We start from the raw sequence: 16,871 nt of genomic DNA, 5'->3' as shown, positions 1-16,871 counted from the left end.
GAGTATAACAAGCTGAAAGTTTTGAAATTACAAATTTAACCTTCATATTGACATTGCACATTGTTATGTAACAATGACTGTTTCTCTGTTGGTAAATGGTTTCCCTCCGTAAGTTGAAAATAAAGAAGAAATGAATTGAGTTCAATTTATCATCATCTCTTTAATTCCTTTCCACAACCTCTTTAACTCCCATGGAACTTTTTAAAGACCTCTCTCAACATCCCCCAAGAATGATTTAACAAACATTCTGAATCCTTGTAGTAGTCACTATTGTGTTACCTAATTTGATGAGTGCTTGTTGTATGCCCTAGAGCAGTTCAGAAATGTGGAGAAGAGAGTTTCTAGGGTGACCTTGGATCAGTTATCGGTGCTTATTTGCTCCAGTAACACTGACCTGCTTGCTGTTTCCTGAACATGTAGGACTCCTCCTGCAGAAACTTTTTACACTTGCTTTTCCTTTGCCTGCACTGTTTGGCTTTTTCACCTCTTTATCATCTTTGCTCACTTGTTACCTTGTCAGATGACTGTTGAAATGAGCAAAATCTCCACCATGTGAGAATTTACTGTTTGTGGTGAGAATAAACTGCAGGTGAACAAGGGCTGAAGCATTGAGTGGCAGTTACAGTTCCTTGGCTTCAAAATAGTGGTGGCTCAAACCAGATGGTGCTGGAGCTGGTGAGAAGTAGTTGGGCTCAAGATATGTTATTTATTTATTTATTTTTATAGATTGATTTATTTGAAAGAGTGATTCACTCCTCAGATGACTACAATGACCAGGGCTAAGCCAGGCCAAGGCAGGAGCCAGGAACTCTGTTTGATTTTGCAAGTGGGTGGCAAGGGCTCAGGTTCTTGGACATCTTTTGCTGCCTTCCCAAGTGTATTAACAGGAATGTGGATTGGAAACTGAGAAGCTGGGAGCAGAACCTGCACTCTGCCTGCACCACAGTGCCAGCCCCTCAGGATGTACTTGGAAGGCAGAATCAGTAGCATTCACTCCCACTCTCAGGGTTTTGGTGTGAGGGACCACAAGAATAGAATTGCTGTTTTCTTAAATGTAGAGTAAATATCAAGGGAAGAGCACAAAAGCAGGGATTTGGTATTGTTCATGGTAGTTGCATGAGTGAAATTTAAATTAGGACAAGGAAAATTTGGCCATGAGCCAGGATGAGATTCCTGAGGAGTGTAGATGAAGAAAAGAGGTCTGGGAGGTGAGCCTGGGGGTACTGTAGAGTTTAGAGGTTCAGAAGGCTAGGAGGAGGATCAGTGGAGTAAAAACCCTGGATAGCCTGTAAGGAATGTTCCAGAAAAGGAGTGGCCAGCTGTGTCAAATGCTGCAGAGAGAACGCTAAGACGAAGACTAAGGACCATCAGATTTTTCAGTGAACAGGTCATTGGTGATCTTGATGAGCTGTTCTGGAGCAGTAGAGAAGAAAGCCTGGCTAAAGAGTGTAAGAGAGTAAAAGAGGAAGTGTAGACATCAAATCAGTAGTTTTTTAAGGAGATAGTTTTGTAAGGTAGAACAGGGAAATGAGATGGGAGCCGATGTTTGCATGCTAACAAGAATGAGTAAACAATTGATTCTATAGGTGCAAGAGAATGGGAACAGTTGTTGGGAACATGGATTTTTTGATGAATGTTCCTTCTTTGTAGTACTGTTCAACACACCAAAGACTTCTCTGTTTTCTTTTCTACACCCTCAAACTCCCATGGGGCTAGTGTCCCCTTACGAGCTCCATTTAACTCCATACTAACTGCTATATGTTGTTTCCATACTTAACCCATTCAGAGTATGGCTCCTGGTACTGAAAAACAGTCTTTTAGGTCTAGTTTGTTTTTTTTTAAAGATTTATTTATTTATTTTAAAGTCAAAGTTACAGAGAGAGAGAGGAGAGGTAGAGGTAGAGAGAGAGAGAGAGAGAGAGAGAGAGATCTTCCATCTGGTGGTTCACTCCCCAGTTGGCTTCAGTGGCTGGAGCTGCACCAATCCAAAGCCAGGAGCCAGGAGCTGCTTCTGGGTCTCCCATGCAGGTGCAGGGGCCCAAGGACTTTGGCCAATTTTTACTGCTTTCCCAGGCCATAGCAGAGAGCTGGATTGGAAGTGGAGCAGCCGAGACTCAAACCTGCACCCATATGGGATGTGGGTGCTTTGAACCGGGGTGTTAACCTGCTGCGCCACAGCACTGGCCTCTAGGTCTAGTTTTGATCCAAAGAAACACATATAATCCAGAATGTCAGTCTTAGAGTCCTCAAAGAGGCTAACATGCAACCACAATTTCTGGTAATCTTAGACTATAACCAGAAGGCAAGAATTGTATTAGAATCGTTCAAACCTTCTGCCACCCACCATGATGTACTATTTGTAGTTCTTTAGGCAGCTCTGAAGTATTTTCCCAAGTGCTATGTTGTGAATAGTCTCAATATAGAGACCTCCAATACTGGGAATAGCTGCTCAGCCCTTCAGAGTGCTGGCATTGCTGTAACTGTGTCACTCACATCAGCTCTGATTTTGAAAATGCAGTTCTCATTTTTGCCTTTTCAGTCACAGGGTTAGGCTTGTGGTGATGAAGAAGTGCTCTTTGTTTAGCCAAGGGCTGATGTCAGTTAAAATATGCAAGTCGTAAAACCAACAAAAAATCACTAGGCAGATGTCAGTTATTGTTATCTTCTGAGCTCGAGGTTACTGCTTCTGTCTGCAAGTCCAGGATTTTAGGCCTGAGTTTTAAAATTTGGGCCCAGTCCCTTGTAGCCAGTTCTAGGGCATTTGTAGCAAGGCATGGTAAGGGCTGTAAAGATAAGCTGTTGTGAGATATGTGCGTACGTGTGTGTGTGTGTGTGTGTGTGTGTGTGTGTGCTCAATGAAAATGCTTGTCCAGTGCTTGCTGTATTGAAAATTGTGTTTTTGGGGGAGTCTGTGCTGCTCATTTATAAGGGGGAAGCTAATGAAGATATTGGATGCTCTTCAGTGGTCACACTATACAAACGATAGAGATCCACAAGGGTACTTCACAGAGTTTGTGGAAATGGGATTGTAAGTTTATTGCAGAGCCCCAAATTTTGAAATCATCTTCTGAAAGATCATGGAAAATACATTTAATGGGGGAAAATATACAGGAATTTCAAATTTTTTCCAGCCCAAATAAACTTCATTTTAAATCCTGTTTTCCCACAAATTTTTTGAAGTGCCTTCGGCTCTGGTTTAGCTCATCACCATGTCTTAATCCAGTTACAGCGAGAAAGAGGGACAACCCAGGATCCACCAACCAGCTCAGCACACAACTTTGTTTCCTTTGCACAGGTTCCCAGGATCCCCCACATCTCTGCAGAGCCACATTGGAAAACCCTTCCTCTAGACAGTAACAAACTTTTTTTTTTTCCTTTTTAAATGTGACTCCCTAGCCTGTCTGTCATAAAAATTAAGAGAAAGGAGAGGCACTAAGATGGCAGAATAGGGAGGGAGCTTACTGCTCTACTCTAGGGAAAGATACTTTAAAAAATGAGGAAAGAGTGAAATCTTGGGAGAGAGGGGATAAAACAGCAAAGGAAACTCCACGCAAATTAGAGGGACACTGTGGATCTACATGGAGGGTGTGGAGGTGCACAGCTCCAGACCCCAGCAGCCAAGAGCCTAGAGTGAGGAGAGACCAGATTGTAGCAGCCCAAGCCGCTGGTGATAAAGCTGTCTGAAGATCCTGGTGTGAGTCTGGCTTGGAGCCCTGTGGGGGACACTGTACCTGCCAATGTGGGGGGAAAAAAGAGGGCACGTTTCTCTCTCCCTGACTACCTGGCACTGGTCTCCTGTAACTAGCCAAGAGTGGGCAGGTGCCATTTTGGCCATATGTAACAGCTGTGCCAGCTTGTTTCTGTGCACCCAGTAACCAGCTGAGACGAGACACCTGGCTGGGAGGTTTGACAAGGGGCTGGGTGCTCATAACTGTTTGAGCCTTGTGTGCTGGGACTGTCAAAACACTGTGGCTGCATGTGAGGGCACAGGGTGTGGCTGGGACTTTGGGCAGTCACTGTGGGTGGCTCCACATGCCCAGGGCTCCCTGATTCCCTGGTGAGGGTCATTGGTACGAGATCCATGCTCGTACCAAGGACTGCCGGATCCATTGTGTGGTTCTTAAGGCAGTGCGGATGAATATTGTACCCACTGGGGCTAGCGCCCAGGCATTGATCTCCTTGGAGGAATGGAGCTGAGCATGAGACTATGCCAACAGAACAGAACAAACCTCAGGCTCAATTTGGGAGTCACCTTGGATATTCCCCTCACTCTGGGGCACTCAACAGAGCTCCCTGGCCACACCCAGCATGTGCCTCAGGGTATTCACTGAAAGAGCAGACACTCCACTAATCCACAGAGGCATAGTCTAAAGATAAAAGCCATTGCAGGGGGAAAAAATAAATAAACCAACAAGTATTCCCCACAATGCCTAAAAATTAACACAGCAGTTCAAGAAATAAGAATAAGGAAGACAACATGGTGCCCCCAAAGGAACACAACACTTCAGTACTAGAATGTGAAAATGAAGAGATTAAAGAAATGCCAAAAGCGGAATTCAAGAATTGATTGTAGGTTTACTTAGAAGTGATCAGAAGCAAATCTACAAACTAAAGAATCCATACATTACATGAAAGAAAATTATTCTCATGAAATTGAGATTTTAAAGAGAAATCAAAATGAAATATTGGAATTGAAGAATTCAATAGAATAAAAAATGTGATGGAATGCCTTAACAACAGTGTATCTGAGTTAGAAGGCAAATCTCTGGAAATTTTACAGTCAGAACAAAGAGAAGAAATTAAAAAACTAAAAAACAATGTTGGAGAAATATGGGATACTATCAAACGACCCAACATACATGTCTTAAGAGGTCCTGAAGGTGTGGAAAGAGAAATGGATTAAATGGCCTTTTTAGTGAAATAATTACAGAAAGCTTCCCCAATTGGAGAAAGAAAGGGATGTCCAAGTACAGGAAGCATGTAGAACTCCTAACAGACATAACCAGAAAAGGTCTTCACCAAAATACATCATAGTCAAATGCTCCACAATAAAACATAAAGAACAGATTCTAGAATGTGCATGAGATAAACACCGGATTACTTTCAGAGGATCTCCAATTAGACTCACAGCTGACTTCTTATCAGAAGCTCCACAGGCTAGGAGAGAATAGTGAGATATATTCCGAATCTCAAGAGAAAACACCTGTCAACCCAGAATACTGTACCCTGCAAAGCTCTCATTTATGAATGAAGGTGAAATAAAGACATTCCATAACTAACAGAAATTGAATGTGTCACTACTCATCTAGCCTTAGAAAAGATGCTTAATGATGTGCTACAAGGAGAAAAGCAGAAACATGATCATCCTGTGAAATAGAGTGAAGGCAGAAAATCTCCCAATAAAAATACAAAGGAAATCTAAAGTAAACAATAGGAATATTTATGGAAAAATGTCAAGGCCAAGTTGTTACTTATCAGTAGTTACCTTGACTGTAAATGGCCTCAACTCTGCAGTTAAAATATACAAGACTGGCTGAATGGATTAAAAAAACAAGACCCATCTATCTGCTGCCTGTAAGAAACACATCTCACCAAAAAAGGCACACAGACTGAAAGTGAAAGGATGGGAAAAATATTCTATGCTAACAGAAACCAATAAAGAGCTGGTGTAGTCATCCTAATATCAGACAAAATAGACTTTAACACAAAAATTGTTAAAAGAGACAAAGAAGGGGGCCGGCGCTGTGGCTCACTTGGTTAATCCTCCACCTGTGGCACCGGCATCCCATTTGAGCACTGGGTTCTAGTCCCGGTTGCTCCTCTTCCAGCCCAGCTTTCTGCTGTGGCCTGGGAGGGCAGTGGAGGATGGCCCAAGTGCTTGAGCCCTTGCACCCGCATGGGAGACTGGGTGGAGGCACCTGACTCCTGGCTTTGGATTGGTGCAGCGCCAGCCGTAGCGGCCATTTGTGGAGTGAACCAACGGAAGGAAGAGCTTTCTCTCTGCCTCTCTCTCTCACTGTCTATAACTCTACCTGTCAAATAAATATATTAAAAAAAAGAGAGACAGAGAAGGGCACATATAATGATTAAGGGATCAATTCAACAGAAGATATGAGTATAATAAATATATATGCACCTAATTATAGGGCACCTAGCTATTTAAAAGAAATGTTAATGGATCTAAAGGGAGATATGGACTCCCATACAGTAGTAATGGGGGACTTCAGTACCCCACTTTCAGCAATGGACAGATCAGCTAGAAATAAAATCAGCAAGGGAACAACAGTTAATTGACACGATAGACCAAATGGATCTAACAGATATCTAGAGCTTACCATCCTAGAGTTGCAGCATACTCATTCTTCTCACCAGTGCATGGGACTTTCTCTGGGATAGACCACATGCAAGGTCATAAAGCAAGTCTCAGCAAATTCAAAAAATTCAAAATCATACCATGCATCTTCTCTGACCACAATGGAATGAAGCTAGAAATCAACAGCTCAGGAATCTCTAGAACATGTGCAAACACATGGAGACTGAGCATGCTTCTGAATGAACAGTGGGTTGTAGAAGCAATCAAAAGAGAAATAAAAAAAACTGTTGAGAAACAAGGTTTTTTCCCCCATACTATTTGTTAAACTCTTTTCTTAGTATAGAGTTAATCTTCTGTGTGTGAGTTAATTGAAAATAGATCTTAGTGAAAAATAAGAATGGGATGGGGGGGGAGGAAAAAGTGTGGGAGTGAGGATGGAGGGGTGGCTACCCATGGGAAGCATGACTATCACTGTGTTCCTGAAGTTGCATTTATGAAATGCATGCATTTTATATACCTTAAATAAAAGGTTTCTGGGGAAAAAGAAAAAAGTATACCTGAAAAATTAAGAGAAAAACTTGTTTTATTTTTAAAAAATTACAAGCTGGGGCCAGCACTGTGGCACAATGGGTTAAAACCTTGGCCTGCAGTGCTGGCATCCCATATTGGCACCGGTTCAAGTCCTGGCTGCCTCACTTTCAATCCAGCTTCCTACTTAGGTGTCTGGGAAAGCAGTGGAATATGGCCCAAGTGCTTGGGCCCCTGCACCCACATGGGAGACCCAGAAGAAGCTCCTGGCTCCTGGCTTTGGATTGGCCCAGCTTCAGCCATTATGGCCATTTGGGGAGTGAACCAGCAGATGGAAGACCCCCTCCCCCACAACCATCTCTACCTCTCTCTGTAACTCTGACTTTCGAGTAAATAAAATAAATCTTTAAAACAAATTAAGAGGGCCAGCACAGTGGCTCACTTTGTAAATCCTCTGTCTGTGGCGCCAGCATCCCATATGGGCGCCAGATTCTAGTCCCGGTTGCTCCTCTTCCAGTCCAGTTCTCTGCTGTGGCACGGGAAGGCAGTGGAGGATGGCCCAATTGCTTGGGCCCCTGCACCTGCATGGGAGACCAGGAAGAGACACCTGGCTCCTGGCTCCTGGCTTCGGATCGGCGCAGTACCGGCCATGGCGGCCATTGGGGAGTGAACCAACGGAAGGAAGACCTTTCTCTCTGTCTCTCTGTCACTGTCTATAACTCTACCTGTCAAATAAATTTAAAAAAATTAAGAGCTATTATTCATAACCTGGTTAAATGCTTTAAATTGCCAAGCTTCTATATAACAACTTCCCTATAGAATTTAATTCATGGAGGGAATTACTGGAAAATATGGTTTGAAGATAATGATGTTATGGATTGTCAGGAAATTGGAATCCTGTTTGGAGTATCCAGTTATGTACTGCTTCACATGGGTAAAATTTGACCTTTGTGTGTACTTCCAAACAAACATAAGGGATAGTGTTACATGTCTTCAGCTTTGTGAGTTGTAAATATTACTGTGGTAGTTTGAATGCTTTAGTAAAAACAAATGAATAGAAAGGGTAGGTCTGTCCCTATTGTTTGGGTTTTTGAAAAATAATAATCATACATTCATATGTTCTTTTCATACTTTTAGGAAGTCAAAAAGGTAATACTACTGAGTTATAATTTTATTGTACATTTGAAATGCAGATTTTACTAAATTTAAATTATGCTTTTAGTAACTAATAATTTAATAATTCTTTTTATCCTCCCCTACTTTTCTAACCTTCTTTTCTCTTGCCTCATGGTAAGAAACTCAAATTGAAGATGCTTGCATTTTGAACAGGTTGAACTTGTGGCCTTGGCTATAATTGTCACTTCTCAAATCTATTTTTGATTTTAATCTTATTATTATACCTTTCTTTCCACAGACTGGTGAATTTTCGGCTCGTTTCCTTTTGAAGTTGCCAGTGGATTTCAGCAATATTCCCACATACCTTCTCAAGGTAGAAATATATATGAGAATGCAAATGAACTTTCCAAGCAATTATTTTGCTCAGTATTTGTATGACTGGTTTGTCAGCATTTTGTTGAGACAATGAATTCAATTAAAATTAGTCATTGAATGGAGATCTATTGAGTAATTTACCTAAAACCTAAAATAGTAGCCTTTAAAGTCATATAGAAGTGAGTTTTCCATATAAGATAAAATTAGTTTAAGAAAATTAAACTTTGGGGGGAAAATCCCTTAATATTATCAGGATGAAAGACTCTCATAGAAGTTATCTAGTATGAGTTCTTTTTTTTTTTTTTTAAAGATTTATTTATTTATTTGAAAGGCAGAATTACAGAGAGACAGAGGGAGGGAAGGAGAGGGGAAAGAGAGAGAGGGAGAGGGAGAGAGAGAGAGAGATCTTCTATCCATTGGTTTACTCCCCACAATGGCCAGAGCTGGGCTGATCCCGAAGCTAGGAGCCTGGAGCTTCTTTCAAGTCTCCCATGTGGGTGCAGAGGCCCAAGGATTTGGGCCATCTTCTACTGCTTCCCCAGGCCGTAGCAGAGAGCTGGATTGGAAGTGGAGCAGCCCGGACTTGAACCAGAGCCCATGTTTGATGCTAGTTCGGCAGGCGGATTGTTTAACTTACTATACCATAGTGCCAGCCCCTTGTATGAGTCCTTTTAATAGGATTGTGTGTTAGCCATGCTGTGCTAAAGGTGGCACTCAGGCAACATCAGAGCTGAACTTTTCTGGAGAGACCCAGAATCCATTTGATCAGGATGTTATAGCATTCTTTAAAATGTGATCCAGGCAAAGTATCTCCTGGTGAGCAGCTGTTCTGGGGAGAGTCTGTAAATGCTTTGCAGATGAGAAGTGGACTCCTAGTGACTAGGTTATGGTTAGTGGGAGAGAAACGATGTGGACCAGGGAACAGAGTCTGAAGAGGAAGCCTTAAGACAGAGGCCCAAGTGCATCATAGATAAAGATTTTGATTATGACTTAAGATGTGTCCTGCTACCTCAGCTTCTGTTTCAACCTGTGGTCATTTAACTTCAATGTAATGTAAGAAGAATGTCTGCCTTCTTCATTTGATGTTTTTCATAGAGCTTATAGTATGTATAACTGGCTAGAGAGCAGACAGAATCCTGGTGCTAGTTTCCCTGCATATTGGAGTAGCCAGTAACTGATATTAGGTGATAATCTTGATAATGGTTCGAAGTATGGTTTGGTAGAGTATAAGCTATACCTGTAGGGTATATTTTTAAAAATTTCATGTAAGAGAGAAAATTACTTTCTTTTTCCTTAAGTAAAGCATGGAATTTTTGTGCGTCACTAAACCTTGATTTTTAGTTTCCAGTTGACTGGTTTTCCACTCTGCTCCCAGCAGTTGTGATGTCCCAGTAAGAATGGAGATCAGCAATTCCCATCAGTTTTTTCTCATCCCTGCTGTGGGAAATATACATATTAGATCTGTGATTATCAACCCTAATTAATTTGGTTTCAGTAATTGCTGTACTCTATTAGAACAGTAAATAGTCTCCTTAGGAATCCTTGTAACGCATGTCCAGTGATCTCCTCCATATATTCCAGTTAAAACCATCAGTTCATTTAAAATGGAATTCAATAGTAAATGAGAATGCATTATTCATATAGTCATCTTAATCCACAGTTTACAGTTAGAGTATCTTTGTTTTGACTTGTTGGGCCTTATCAGTTTGAATGGTCTTCCTGTTTATTTGAAATTGATGTTGCCTCTGCTCATGTTCTTGAGGATCAAAGGGGAAAACATGCTTGTTGGCTCACGTCTACTTAATTTGTTTCTCTTCTTTTCCTTTCTATTTTAAGAACTCTTGCTTTATCTTATGTCCTTAGTTTCTTCACGAGTGGATGAAAGGTAAAACCTATTTGCTGACATGATAAAGTCCTGCCTTCCCCTACTGCCTGCGTAGCACCACCCCTTGCACTACTGTAAAATGACTTATCACCTGTAGATGGAATGCCTAAGTTACAACATTAATAAATTTCTAGACCTTTAGTTCATTCAGACAGTAAAACAAGAAGCACAAAAAAGTATAAATGATCTTTATAACACAAAACAAGTTAAAAAATAATAAAAAACCAACCAGCATCCTAGGCCTGCAGTTGATAGTCTAAGTCTAAAAATAAAATAAACTCCTCCAATTCCTAGGGATGGGGTGCTCTTCCCCATCATCCAGGTAGTGTTATTTCACCAGCTGAACAGTTAAAAGGAAAGTAGAATTTAAAAATATTGACATAGTGGGGCTGGCGCTTTGGTGTAGCGAGTAAAGTCACCACCTGCAGTGCCAGCATCCCATATCTGGAAGAAGCTCCTGGATCCTGGCTTCGGATTGGTGCAGCTACGGCTGTTGTGGCCATTTGGGGAATGAACCAGCCAATGGAAGACCTCTTTCTCTCAATCTCTCTCTGCCTTTCTGTAACTTTGCCTTTCAATTAATAAAATAAATCTTTTAAAAATGAGATAGCATAGGCCAGCACCGCAGCTCAATAGGTTAATCCTCCGCCTGCGGTGCCGACACCCCGGGTTCTAGTCCGAGTCCGGGTGCTGGATTCTGTCCCGGTTGCCCCTCTTCCAGGCCAACTCTCTGCTGTGGCCCCGGAGTGCAGTGGAGGATGGCCCAAGTGCTTGGGCCCTGCACCCGTATGGGAGACCAGGAGAAGCACCTGGCCCCTGGCTTCGGATCAGTGCGATGTGCTGGCCGCAGCGCACCGGCCGCGGCGGCCATTGGAGGGTGAACCAACGGGAAAAGGAAGACTTTCTGTCTCTGTCTCTGTCTCTCTGTCTCTCTCACTGTCCACTCTGCCTGTCAAAAAAATAAAAAATGAAAAAAATGAGATAGCATAAAGTTTATTTTATGTGCAGTTTTATTCTGAGATTTTTTTTAATAGAAAGCTTTTATTTAATAAATATAAATTTCTTAAGTACAACTTTTGGATTATAGCAGTTCTTTCCCCCCATACCTGCCCTCCCACCCCCAAATCATCTCACTTCCTACTCCCTCTCCCATCCCATTCTTCATTAAGATTCATTTTTTAAAAGATTTATTTATTTACTTTGAAAGTAAGAGTTACACAAAGAGAGAAGGAGAGGCAAAGAGAGAGAAAGAGAGAGATATAGAGAGAGAGGTCTTCCATCTGATGGTTCACTCTGCAATTAGCCACAGTGGCCGGAGATGCCTAATCAGAAGCCAGCAGCCAGGAGCTTCCTTCGGGTCTCCCACATGGGTGCAGGGGCCCAAGGACTTGGGCCATCCTCTGCAGCTTTCCCAGGCCACAGCAGAGAGCTGGATTGGAAGTGTAGCAGCTGGGTCTCGAACTGGCGTCTATATGGGATGGCAGCACTGCCCAGCCCCAAGATTTATTTTTGATTATATAAAGAAGATCTACTCTATACTAACATAAAGATTTCAACAGTTTGCACCCACACACACAGGCACACAAGTATAAAGTACTGTTTGAAGACTAGTTTTACCATTAATTCTCATAGTACAACACATTAAGGACAGAGGTCCGAGATGGGGAGCAAGTGTACACTGGCTCCTGTTGTTGATTTAACAACTGACATTCTTATTTATGACGTCGGTAATCACCCAAGGCTCTTGTGAGCTGCAAAGGCTATGAAAGCCTCTTGAGTTGACAAATCCGACCTTATTTAGACAGGGCCATATTCAAAGTGCAGGTTCTCTCCTCCCTTCAGAGAAAGGTACCTCCTTCTTTGATGGCCTCTTCTTTTCACCAGGAACTCGCTCACAGAGATCTTTCATGTAGATCATTTTTTGCCACAGTGTCTTGACTTTCCATGCCTGAAAGAGATTGCCTAAAGTTTGACTACATAGCCCATTCATTTGTTATTTATTTATTTATTTTTTGACAGGCAGAATGAACAGTGAGAGAGAGAGACAGAGACAAAGGTCTTCCTTTTCCGTTGGTTCACCCTCCAATGGCTGCTGCGGCTGGTGCACCGTGCTGATCCGAAGGCAGGAGCCAGGTGCTTCTCCTGGTCTCCCATGGGGTGCAGGGCCCAAGCACCTGGGCCATCCTCCACTGCACTCTGGGGCCACAGCAGAGAGCTGGCCTGGAAGAGGGGCTAGTGGGACAGAATCCGGCACCCCGACCGGGACTAGAACCCGGGGTGCCGGCGCTGCAGGTGGAGGATTAGCCTATTGAGCTGTGGCGCCGGCCAATGTTACAGTGATGTTTTATTATGTGAGGATGAAGCCATCATTTGCTCATATGTTTCTCTTTTTTTTCTTTAAAATATTTATTTCTTTATTTGAAAGGCAGAGTTTCAGAGAGGCAGAGAAAGAGAAAGAGAGAGGTCTTCCATCCGCTGGTTCACTCCCCATATGGCTGCAATGGCCGGAGCTGATCCTATCAGAAGGCAGGAACCAGGAGCTTCCTCCAGGTCTCCCATGCAGGTGCAGGAGCCCAAGGAATTGGGCCATCTTCTACTGCTTTCTCAGGCTATAACAGAGAGCTGGGTAGGAAGTTGAGCAGCAGGGATTTGAACCGGCGCCTATATGGGATGCCTGCATTGCAAGTGGCGATTTTACCTGTTATGCCTGCCACAGTGCCAGCCCCTATAAATTTCTATTAGCAAGTATAGCAATTTTCCCCACGCATAGACTTCTTTGATGTTAGGATGAAAAGGCCATTAAGTATTCAATGATAAGTTTTTGCTTATTTTTCTTTAAGAATGCATGATTTTTTTTAAAAGACATTTATTTTTTTGGAAGGCAGAGTTACAGAGAGGCTGAGGCAGAGAAAGAAGGAGAGAAATCTTCCATCCGCTGGTTCACTCCCCAAATGGCTGCAATGGCTGGAGTTAGGCTGATCCAAAACCAGGAGCCAGCAGCTTTTTCATGTCTCCCATGTGGGTGTAGGCGCCCAAACACTTGGGCCATTTTCTGCTGCCTTCCCAGGCCATAGCAAAGAGCTGGATCAGAAGTGGAACAGTTGGATCTTGATCCGGCACTCTGTGAGATGCAGGTGGCAGCTTTGCCCACTATGCTGCAGCCCCGGCCCCAAGAATACATAGGAGAGTGAATTTATTCTGAAAATGATGCCTGACTTTAGTATTTGGATTTTATTTCTTGTTGAGCCAACTCAAAGGATTAGATAAATGATTTATGTAAAAGCTTAAGTCAGTAGAAAAATATTTCAGTATTCATTAGAATTCTTTATTTGTGGGTGGTAGAAATTCCACATGTACTTCTTTAAACAAAAGGGGAAATGTGCAAATCCTCTTCTGTGGTCCAGGCAGCAGGAAGCTGGCCCAAGGTTGCTAGCCTGCAGGTCAGGCTTAGACCAGCCTTCCCATGCCTGTTCTGCTTGGAATCAGTTGCACACCTTGAACTTCTCGACTGCTATTTTTGGGAAGAAATTGTGTCCTGCAGTAAAGGAGAGGTTACTGAAATAAGTATTGCTACAATGCTAAACCAAAGAAAAGTTTTAGAATTGTATACAGTCAGCCCTCTGTATTCCTAGGTTCCGTATCCATGAATTCAACCCATTGCCACTTAAAGTTATTTGGGGGAAAAAAATTTCCCTGAGCTGAAAATATACAGACTTTTTTCCTTGTAATTATTTCATAAAAAACACAGTGTAGCAACTATTTATATAGCATTTATATTACAGTAGGTACTGTAAGTAATCTAGAGATTATTTAAAGTATATAGGTGGATGTGTTTAGGCTGTATGCAAATACTGTGCCAGATAAGGGACTAAGCACCCATCAACTTTGGCGTCCATGGGCATGGAGGCTTCTGGAACCAATCCCCATGGACATTGGGGGATGACTGTACTTTTTTGTATGCCAGAGCTGGTAATTAGAAAATGCTGTTCTTAATTTTCTTGGGATATGGTGAAAACTGACATATGTATATTCCTGTCTTTAGTTTTGTCTAGAGAATTATTGAACCCAACAATATGATATTAACAAAGCATTTTTTCTATTTCTTTTTTTTGGAGGGGGGGCCAGGGGGTTTTGGAGGAAAATGATCCATGATTAGGTTACTAAACAAAGGTTCTAATTTTATGCTAAACATTTTAAACATCTGAACATGAAGTACTCAAAAAGTAATAATGCAGTATTTTGTAAGGGAAAATTTGAAAACAATGATGTGTGCTTGAATTATGTCTTAATAAGTCAGGTTTTATTTTTAAAGATTTATTTATTTAAAAGACAGAGTTACAGAGAGGGAGAGACAGAGGAAGAGGAATCTTCCATTCTCTGTTTCACTCACCAAATGGCCACAACAGCCTGTTTTGGGCCAGATCAAAGCCAGGAGCCAGGAGATTTTTCTGGGTCTCCCACACGGGTGCAGGGACCCAGGGAATTGGGCCGTCTTCTACTGCTTTCCCAGGCACATTAGCAGGGAGCTGGATCAGAAGTGGAGCAGGGGCTGGTGCTGTGGCGAAGCAGGTAAAGCCATCGGCTGCAGTGCCGGCATCCCACATGGGCGCCGAATTCGAGTCCCAGCTGCTCTACTTCCAATCCAGCTCTCTGCTATGGCCTGGGAAAACAGTGGAAGATGGCCCAAGTCCTTGTGCCCCTGTACCCGCATGGGAGACCAGGAGGGATCTCCTGGTTCCTGGCTTCAAATCAGCCCAGCTGTGGCCATTGCGGCCATCTGTGGAGTGAACCAGCGGATGGAAGACCTCTCTCTCTCTGTCTGCACCTCTGCTTCTGCCTCTCTCTGACTCTGCCTTTCAAATAAATAAATCTTTAAAGAAGAAAAAAAAAGAAGTGGAACAGCTGGAACTTGAACCAGTGCCCATATGGGAAGCTGGCATTTCAGGCATTGGCTTTACCCACTATGCCATGGCACTGGCCCCAATAAGTCAATTTTATATAGATTATAGCAAAGTTAAAATCCTGGAGTTAGGAGCCTATTAATATCACACAGAAATATTTAGGGAAATTTCTATAACTGTTGGATTAGAAAGTTAAATGCAAGTTTTTCCTGCTAATAATTAATATTATTATTAATATATAAATAACTGTAAAATAATCAATATTAATATACGGTAATATGTTAATATATTAATATTATCTTTGCAATAAATTAGTGGTAACTTTTTTTTTGTTCCGTAAGAAAAAACATGTTATTTATGTAGTCTACATAGTTCCTTGAGTGTCTCTAAACTAGGCATGATTGAGCTCCAGGCCAGGCCAGAAGCAGAGTTGTAACCAATTCATTACAGTGCAAGTATTTGTACTTATAGTTTCTATAGTAATTTTACTGACATCATTTAATATCACAAAGTGAGACCATTCATCCTGGTGAATTGCTTAATGAATTATAATTCCACTACAAAATCTGAATCATGACCCTGTATGGAATGAGAGTGAAAAAGCTAACATCAATCATCTGTCTTAAGAGATGAGGGTGCCATCTGTCTTAGGCGACTGTGGCTCTACGGATCCATCAGGGCAGACTCAGAACACAGGTCAGTTTGCCAGGCAGAGGCAGAAAGCAGTCATATTGTCAAGACATGTTCAGGAGCCTGGACAGTCAGAATTGTAGTGGGTATCTGGTCTGTAAACAATTATGGTCCAGACAGGTTGTTTACATGAGGAGAGCATCTGAGGTCCCTATGTGCTGAGATTATCTGCATGGTATAGTGGCTGCCTCCTCAGCATGACACAACCTAGCAGGTTATCTGCTTTATACTCAGTCTACTTTCAATCAAAGCTAGGTTAGCAGACGCAGGTGCTCATGGGGCCAGGCAGGTACTGGGAAAAGTGAAACTGGCTTGAAGTAACATAGTAGGGAGTGGTGAGAGCTGTAGTGAACTAGCCAGCATGTGCTGCATACAAAGGCAGAGCTGCTATCCAGCTACACAGTTGTTGCCCATTTGTAGCCTGTGGGCCTCTTGTTGCCAGACATACGGCTGTTATTAAATGGAGCCCAAAATCTCAGGTTTTTTTTTTTTTAATATGAAATGGCCTGCATTATGAGTGATGGTAGATAAATACTGTTTAAAAGCATTGTATAGACTGAATCGAATGCCTCTGTTTGCCATGGCCAAGGGGTTCATCTGTACACTTGCTCTAATGCCCAGTAGTCTCTTGGAATAGTCTGTTGGACATTCTATGCCCAATAGATGGAGCATAGAAGATTCTTCTTATGAACACCCATTTCAAGTGATGCTATCATTTTTTCATATAGTTAGGAAAAATTGGTAATGGCATAAGCATTACAGAAGTGTGTGTGTGTGTATGAGACAGTCATATTTGGTTACTTATTATCAAGAATTGAGTTTCAGTAAATCGGCAAAGTTGAAATTTCTCATTCTTCTCATCTTCCCTTAGAATAGGGGACCAAGGAGAGAGGAGGATTTTGCACTCTTTGCAGCCAGAGTAGAATTAGACTGATTAAAGTCCATGGAAGATTTTATGGACATGGGGGGATGGATGGAATGAAATCTCGCATTGTCCTGTATTGTTTGAAAGTCCCTTTAGTTTTACCTGTTTGCTAGGAAGGAGATTGTTAATCTCCCCCAA

General features: G+C 42.2%; 1 protein-coding gene across 8 annotated transcripts in view; it reads left to right on the top strand.

Moving 5' to 3' along the window:
* The window catches only part of BABAM2 (BRISC and BRCA1 A complex member 2), a 488,359-nt gene that overhangs the window by 175,820 nt on the left and 295,668 nt on the right, over positions 1-16,871 (top strand). For all 8 annotated transcript variants that reach the window (XR_016229520.1, XM_017340849.4, XM_002709945.6 and 5 more), the window contains one exon: positions 8,256-8,330. Coding sequence is in view for 7 of the 8 variants with exons in the window: in XM_017340849.4 (XP_017196338.1) it covers positions 8,256-8,330 (75 nt within the window). In the remaining variant the exon portion in view is untranslated. The remainder of the gene's footprint in view (positions 1-8,255; positions 8,331-16,871) is intronic.

This window comes from Oryctolagus cuniculus, chromosome 2 (assembly GCF_051225735.1).
Source record: "Oryctolagus cuniculus isolate XC-2025 breed Fujian yellow rabbit chromosome 2, ASM5122573v1, whole genome shotgun sequence".
Taxonomy (NCBI): Eukaryota; Metazoa; Chordata; class Mammalia; order Lagomorpha; family Leporidae; genus Oryctolagus; species Oryctolagus cuniculus.
The sequence above is the reverse complement of the archived record's forward strand: the minus strand, read 5'-3'. Positions and strand labels throughout refer to the sequence as shown.